Source organism: Primulina tabacum, chromosome 4, assembly GCF_025594145.1.
Source record: "Primulina tabacum isolate GXHZ01 chromosome 4, ASM2559414v2, whole genome shotgun sequence".
NCBI classification, from domain to species: Eukaryota; Viridiplantae; Streptophyta; class Magnoliopsida; order Lamiales; family Gesneriaceae; genus Primulina; species Primulina tabacum.
In genome coordinates this window covers 30,269,491-30,277,850 of record NC_134553.1, presented here as the reverse complement: position 1 = coordinate 30,277,850, position 8,360 = coordinate 30,269,491, and the positions used below count along the sequence as shown (strand labels likewise).

The window sequence follows — 8,360 nt, the reverse complement described above, 5'->3', positions numbered from 1 at the left end:
AAAATTATATATTTATTTAAAAAATTAAAGAATCAAAATGTAAATTTGTTTTTATAAAGAGTTAAAATTAAGTTTGTAATGTTATCGGATATTGATTTGTAAAAAAATTTACCTAACTACTAAATCTTAAATAAAAAATACATTCAAATATTTTTGTCGTTCAAATATTATGATAAAATATAATATTTTATAAATGCAGTTAATAATATAATTAGAATTTTAAAAAATAATCTCATTTAAATTCCGTCAAATCATTTTTACTCACTATATTTAGCAAACAACTAGAGTTTCCGCCTAAATTAAACAAAGTTCAAGTCCAAGTCTTCCTACATTTCAATTTTCGAGAGTTTTCTATGCATTCCGTCGATTCTGATACCGTCATCCCCCAAAATCCAAATACCAATAACTGCAAAGCTCGGAAGAAAAATTACTCTACTACTCTACCAAAATCTCCCAGTAAGACATGGTAAGAACTAATGATTAACAAAGTTTCTCATACTTTTGTTCTGTTTTTCCCTTTCTATCTCTTCGATTTCGCTAAACTCAAATGCATTTGTTGGCTTTTTTATATTCATTTAGTGGAAGCAAGGGGCTTCGATTTCTGTAAATCCATGTTAGGAGTTTTATTAAGTGTAAGGAGTGTGCTTTGATTTGTGTGAATGAAATGCTTGTGGGTGTTCAATTTTAATGCGAGTTACGCTGATATGTTTTATACCTCATTTTCACGTTAAACCATTGATCACAACATTCTGCATATAATATGTCACTGGTAGTAGCCTTTAATAGTTTGATTTTGGTTCTTTTCTGTAGATTGCTTAAAAATCGAACTTTCTTTGTCGGAGCCAGTAAAGCCTCGTTATCAATTTCTAGTTTCTTATCTATGCTTCTTGGTCGAATGAACTGGTCGAAGGGATTGTGTAATGCACTAGAGCGAGCCAGATACAGCATATCTCATTGTGTGATGATGAAAAAGGATTTGAAGTGTGCTATGGCCTTTCAGAAGAGGTTCTCATCTTTACAGCTTCTGGGAGGATGCACTCAGGATGGAAATATGTCATGGAATTTTAAGCTGCCGTATCGTGGTATGGAAATTGTTTCGGTTCCTCAGAAACATTCAATATGTACTTCTAGTCAATGCTTGCTGAGGGCGAAAGAAGATCTAGACTTGACTAGAGATTTTCTTGTGCAACTCTGGGTTGCTGATCGAAAGAAGCCAAAGTCAGTTGGAAAAACTAGAAACAAATTACTTAAATATTATGATCACGCCCAAACATTTTCTTCTGGCCAAGGTTCTATACAAGTTCCGCTGGAAAGGTTGTTTTCAGGAGCATCTGTTGCAGCTGAAAAGGCTTATTACAAGGATAACTCGGACAGGAAGCAGCCACCCACCAGCCGGTCTGCCACTGGTATATTGGAACCAATGTCTCCGGAAGAGGTGAGGTTAACTTTCTCTTGTGGTATGCGCAAGTCATAACCAGTTCTCACTCTGAAAAAAAGGCGGTTGGCTCTGCTGAAGCTGTTTAGTGCATGATGTGTGTCAGTTATTTCAAAAATATCTTCTTGCTTGTGTAACTCTCTTCGATGGCACTGCACCTTTTCGTTGTTTACAAAATGAAAAATAATAACTGTGTTGAGGATATTGTATACAAACTATGAGGGTAGATTTCTCATGATAATTATTGATGTCATGTGTTAAATTGAGGATCGATTTCATATTTGTCTAATACTATCCATTTAGTTTGGACAATTGCACAATATAAGGTTTTAATTACTCCTCAGAAACTTAATTTTAGAATTGTTTCTTAGTGATTACTCATGTACACGAGGGTTAGACTAATTACTCTTTATGCTGATCACGTGATTAATTAGCTTCCTGTTACTCTCACGGTTTATTCAAATAAATCTAAATTTGGGCCTTTTTTATTCATAATTGTGAGAAAACAATTTGAAAAGAGCCCAAAAATTAATATTCGAGTCTCCTGCTTTTGAGCCAAGAGGTTTTGAAATATGCATACTTCTTCACAGCGATCACATAGACCAGCGTGCGGTATTTTTCTTGTTGGGCATATTCTTTAAGTGCTTTGGTTTATCTGTTCCTTAAGATACCTTTCTCACTATAATTTCACAGCTTTATTATACCTTGCATTTTGTTACATATCAATTTTGATCTGCTTCTTCCCACTTCTTTACTGTTTTAGTTGATGCATTGCTTCTGTTTCCTCTGTTTTTTTTATCTTCAATTTTACATGTTGATCCAACTTTTATTGGATTCTGATTCGTGTTTTGTGTTTCATTGTAATTACCAGATAAGCATTTGAAATTTACTATCCGAAACTTTGGTGTAGGAGGCAAGCCACGTGCCTTGAATTTGATTGCGTACAATAAATAAGTGAAAGCTAGGAATTATGAAATATGATTGATGATCTAATAAGTGTACATATTTATAGGCATTATCACTTCTGTAAATTGTAGTGATTTATCAGCCTCTTGTTCATCTCATTCAACTGACATTCACATTCTTGCAATCTTCTGAGGCGATGACTTTCTCCTAATTTGTTTCAGGCTATAGTTAAACCTCTTCTTGCAAGATCCAATTTACTGATTACCAGGGACATAGAGTGGGCCAATTTGGTTCTTGGTTTTGAGCAGGTGATTCTTGAAGCTTGATCTATTTCTGTCCTGTTCTACGAATTCCTGTTGTTGTTCTTCTTGTAAATCACAGATAGATTATTATGTCATAAGCAACAAGTCTGTACCTACTCCTTGCCAAGACCAGCAGAGGAGGAATGTTGGGGCATAACCCATTTTTCAACAATATTCTGTTCTTGCATGTATAAACTCAAGACACATATTTATGCATGCTCAAATTTTTTATTTATCCCAGATCCAATAATAATCAAATTCATTTTGCTCCTCACACATTTTGCTACGTGAAATTTATGAGAATTATGTTAGTTTTCCTAGTAAAATTTGCAGTGATACCCAAATCTTTGTGCTTCTCTCATATTGAATACATATGTTCACCATGATTGAATTTATGATGAACAGGAAATATTTATGGATATTAACTTTCATGGCTTTCAGTAAACATCTGACTAGCATAATCAGCAACTTGAAATTTCCAGAGACAAGATCTGTTGAAAAATAATTGCATATGACTAATCTCAACTGATAAATATTGTGCATTTAAATATTAATGAATCTGATTTCAACAGAGATGGCAATCATAAATTAAAAACGAGAAAGATATTCAGAGTGGATGGGGAAACTAAATTGCTGTTGAAGGAAAAAGATTTATGCGATTCTTTGAGAAGAATAAAAAATAAACTGAAATTTCAATTTTCCTGTCCAATAGAGAAGAAGAAGATTGTTGTTCACTCTTGTTGCCCTAGATCCTAAACTCTAATTGCCAAGTCTCTGTTCCACAATAACTAATACTTCAAAAAGACCCCTCCAAATAACAGTTGAAGGAGAAGTGTGGGCTTTAAAACTGCAACACACCCTGCAGAACACTAGATATATGTTTCGGATGGTCTTATCTGAGTGTATGATAATTACATCATGCAAAGCGTTTGTAACATTATGAAAATGGTCTGCTTAATGGCCGAATACGAAAACATAATTTTACACTTAAGTTGTTTAAAATTAACACAAGGTGCTTGTACACATATATTGTAAATCAAACTACCCTTTGTCGTGCTTGGTTGTATCTTTATTGACTTAATATTACTCAACATTATGTCTAAAAAAATTTCAGAGGTACATTAGTATTCAACAGTATTCAATTGCCATGATGAGGAGCTTTGAGATAATGTCTCAATTCTTAATGGGCTAAAATATTTACTAGTTGATCTTTACCGATGTCTGAGACATCTTCCTCAAGTTTCATTCCTTGTTTCCCCGTCATTTTTGTTAAAAATAACAGTATCTTGGAATTACAGGAAAATCGTTATGCTGTGGTGGATGTCTTCTACCCACAGTCAGTACGTGGATTTTGTATTTTGTTTTAGTCATTGCTCTACCATTAATCTGATTTTGGTTTAAATAAGATATTTACATAGCGTTGGGTAGCAATAATTTACTTGTAATGATTTCTTTGTAGCCTGTAGGTTTTATTCGTGAGCAGAGTAACGTCATCGCAAGACAGGTAGACAGCAATTTGCTTTTCATACCACTTTATTTGCTAGCCTCGGGTTCTATTTGCTCCTTTCTTTGTGACGTGATGTTCAATCATAAATTTAGTTTCAGTGTCCTTATCATGATGTTTGATTTTAGTACCTCCACCAGTTCTTTTATCATACAGTTTGGTTAAATTTTTACTTTGAAAAATGGAAACATGTGTTATGGTAAGAATTTTGGTCTGGAACTGCATTATCGTCAGTTTCTCTGGATGTAGTGATATGATGACAAAGTTTGTGTCTGATGGGTGTTCGTTGTGCAAACCATCTGGTAAAATAATAAACCCTGCTTCATTGAAATACTAATTTGGTGTAGTTGTGGCTTTGTCTTCTGTATCTGCTTGTTAACTTTTATTTTAGATGGAATCCATGTTTTCTGTAGAAGATGAGGTTGTCATGCTTTTATCATAATTGATTTGTAGTTGCTTCGATTGAGGCGCCCTTTTGTAGCCTACATAACTGATGGTTTAGGCAATGAGCTCTTTAGGGTAAGGACTTCTAACATTTACTTTGTTCATTCTTCACCACCCAGAACTCCAAGCTTGTTCTTATTCTTCATATTGGTTTTGTTCACTGTACGCAAGTAGGTCAGGAGGCCCTTTTGGTGGATCACCAGCTCAATTTACACAGAGATAAATGGGCAAGTATGATTGATTTTAAATTCTTCAACAGTGGCTTTTAAATAGTATTTGACCAGATAATGGAAAAAATTCTTGAAAGTTATCTTCTCGAAATTTAAATTATTTCTGTTAGGAAGTTGGTGTTGTTCACAGAAGATGGCATCTCTGGAGGAGAATTTATGATTTGTACTTGGGGTAATGTTTCTTATTGATCAATTCCATTGTGTATGTCAGTGGTATTATTCGTCGGTCAGAGGATAATTCTGCTATTAAACTGTAAGCTACTCAAACTGCCGGATTCATGTTATAATTGTCTGACAATTGTAGACTACATAAACTCTTATCAAAGTTAATACCTTCTTTATTCTGAATGTTGAAAGTCAGTTTCTTTGCATATATATTTTCAAAGATGTTTCATTCGTAATATTTCTCTTTTTCTTTCACTTTGGCCTGGAATTGTACTTTTTTGGCTGGGGCCCTAGTGTTTGTGTTTGTCTTTTGAAAAAGCCATGGCCAAGTTAAGGTTAATAAGTCAAGGCCTCGTACTTTTTTGTTAAAGAGGTAAAAAGGTACAAGAGTGAGGGATTGTGCTACAACCTCTCAGGCGTTATAAAATTGGCAAACTAGGTTTGCCACCACCAGATTTATTGGTCGACTGCTGTAAGAGTTCAACTTTTAATCCTGTTATTTGACTCGGTGCTAAAACTATAATTCTAGTTATTTTTCTCAACCGTCGCAATTAACTTTTCTGTCTCATCTTAATTTTAGAAACTAGTTGGAATTCTAACAAAATTGTAGGGTTTTTCTGTGTTTTAGAAATAAGCAGTTTGCGGTGGTTGAAAATCCTGGCTTTTGGAACTGGACATTCACTTTGAAGGACATTGATGGAAATGTGTTGGCTGAAATTGATCGTGATTGGAGGGGTTTTGGATTTGAGGTTGTTTCCTTGCTTAAACCGAATAATTAACTTAAATTGAGTAAGAGATGAGAAACTCCGTTTTATAATGTTAGAAAGTGAAAATTGTTTGTACACATTACTGTCTTACACAACTGTTTAGTTTGAGTTAAAAGTTATTTATTAACCCTCAGTTGCTTTAGAATGGATGGGTGTAGTTATGTGGTAGGCTGCTTAAGCTGACACATGAATTGTTGCTGAACTCTTATCACTAAAATTTACTTCTCGTTTCCAAAAAAAAAAAGCTGGTAAAGTCTCAAAGTTATTTCTGCTCATTGAATGCAGATTTTCACAGATGCTGGTCAGTATGTAATTAGATTTGGAAGTGCTGATTCTGGTGTTGGTCCTTCTCTGGGGGTAAATCAGCACATAAATAGTCCTTACCTTTTCATATATATGTGATTTTTTCCCCTGAATTATGCATCTGTGTTTTGTAGATCCAAGAATTGAGTGTAACTCGTCCATTGACTCTGTCAAAGAGAGCAGTAGCTGTGGCGCTTGCTGTTTCACTTGATAATGACTACTTCTCCAGGCATGGAGGCTGGTGAGATAATTAATCAATATTTCTTCTCTAAGTACTAGACATAGAAAATCAAATGCTTTTCAACTAAACCTGGCAACACCACCACCCATGTAAACCATATGAAGTTATGTTAAGGAAAAGAAAAAGAAAAATTGGCACGCGCTTCCTGATCTAGGCTATTTTGTCGCAAACTGAAATTTTCTTATGTTTTGATGACTTATTTTGATCTATGAGTTATGATATCTAAATAACCTTTTCTACAAAGCTAATGATATTTTCCTTCTCCGAGGGAGGAAAAGAACAACAGAATTTCCCTCTTCACCCCTTTTGAAATTTTCCCTTGTCTATTGGGATTTTGTTGTCCTCTATGTGCGTATTGCACCATGTTTTCTGATATCTTATAGAAATAATTTTGCTTAAATAATTTGCCAATAAGTAGTCATCCCTGTAATTGTTAGCCCTCGTATAATTTTCGGGCTATGTATGTCTATCACTATCTTATTTTCTGCTATTATTAACTGTATGCAAACACACTGTATTATAGTTTTTGTATGCTTCTTGTTCTACAAATCCATCCATATCTATGGCATTCTAGTTGTGCATGTCGTTTGTGATGTTCCCTTTTATAAGGCACCATTTATGCGAATGATAAAATTTCATTTCCTAGTTTCCATCCATGCTCTCCAGCTACTTGGCGCGAGTTTCACAATAACTAGAGTTGAAAATAATTAAGTTATTCATATCTTTCAATTTATTATATTTATGTTATGAATATTTTATCATCTCATTTCACGTGACAAGCGATATCTAATGGTAGTTCAAATATTTAATTTATTGATTGGATACGATATTACAAATTAAGGGGGCAAGTAAAACTATCATCCATCCAAATTGGTTTTCGTGATTGATTCAATTGATGAATGTTAGTAAAAATTGGATTATCTTGTTAAGTAGTTAATCTCGACTCTCTTTGCAGGGGATTTCCTTTTATGGTCGTGGATGACTAAAAAGAGTGTACACCCAACAGTCTGTTGAAGATATGCAGAATGATTACTATCATTAATTCAAGTTCGATTATTGTGACGACATTTTCTGAACGTAATGTGATTCAGAAGTCATTGATATTGAAAACAGACTGAAAACAAGAGTATATCTTGTGTTTGTATGCATACATAATATTGTGCTTTTTGAGATTGGCGTGCCACAGAAATTACCACGGTCAATTTGAGGTTAGGGCGGGTTACAAAATTACCAATTCAACCTATCTATTTTTAATAGCGGGATGGGGTAGGCCTGTCCGACGGGTTAAAGCCAAATTTGTATTGAATTTGATGGGACTAAGCAGGGTAGGTCGCAACCACCGTTAGATTTGGCGGCCTGCATTTTGGTTTTGGGATATTGCCAACTTCACTTTCTATTTAATGTGGGAGGCGAGTCGGCCCGATGAGCATACCGTGTTTTGATGGTTTTAAGAGAAATCATGTTTTTACTCAAATTCTTTTACCTTTAACTGTTTTAAAAATTAAATGAGTTAAAAATTCAATGACTATTTTTCCATCAAAACCCTACATGAAAAATTAAACGTACGTATTTCACTCTCAAAAAAATGAGCCCTTGATTTTTTTTTTAATAAAAATTATGCGATTTATCCTTGTTAATGCATTTTTTGTACATAAGCTTGTGTTGTGGCTGAGAAACCAAATTTTAAAAGATATTATATTGAATGGGTAATGTGAAGTCTAACATTGAGTTAAGATTTTCCTCCGCAACAAACTATATAATCTTTGTCGAAAATTCCATTTATTCTTGCACAATCTTGTTGCGTGGATTTGAAAATTTATTCTACGCATATGTTGGGTGGATTTGTAAAAATATCAAGGATTAATAAAGGGCATTTTCGTACATTCGACGTAATATTATTAAAAACTGATTTGTAAGAAAAAATCATTTAAAAGATTTGTGTATACATTTTTGTACATTTAAAAGATATTATGTTGAATGGGTCATGTGAAGTCCAACATTGAATTAAGATTTCCCTCCGCAAGAAACTATATAATCTTTGTCGAAAATTCCATTTATTCTTG

The 8,360-nt window shown here is 34.0% G+C and overlaps 1 protein-coding gene across 1 annotated transcript; it reads left to right on the top strand.

Annotated features, from left to right (window-relative positions):
- Nucleotides 1-288: 288 nt before the first annotated feature.
- On the top strand, nt 289-7,509 carry LOC142543205 (altered inheritance rate of mitochondria protein 25). Its single transcript, XM_075650313.1, has 12 exons — nt 289-466; nt 811-1,435; nt 2,563-2,649; nt 3,942-3,983; nt 4,103-4,147; nt 4,601-4,666; nt 4,766-4,822; nt 4,932-4,993; nt 5,615-5,735; nt 6,039-6,110; nt 6,191-6,297; nt 7,253-7,509. The coding sequence occupies exons 2-12, from the start codon at nt 881-883 to the stop codon at nt 7,281-7,283; spliced, it is 1,245 nt and encodes a 414-aa protein (XP_075506428.1). The 5' UTR covers nt 289-466; nt 811-880; the 3' UTR covers nt 7,284-7,509.
- The last annotated feature ends 851 nt before the right edge of the window (nt 7,510-8,360 follow it).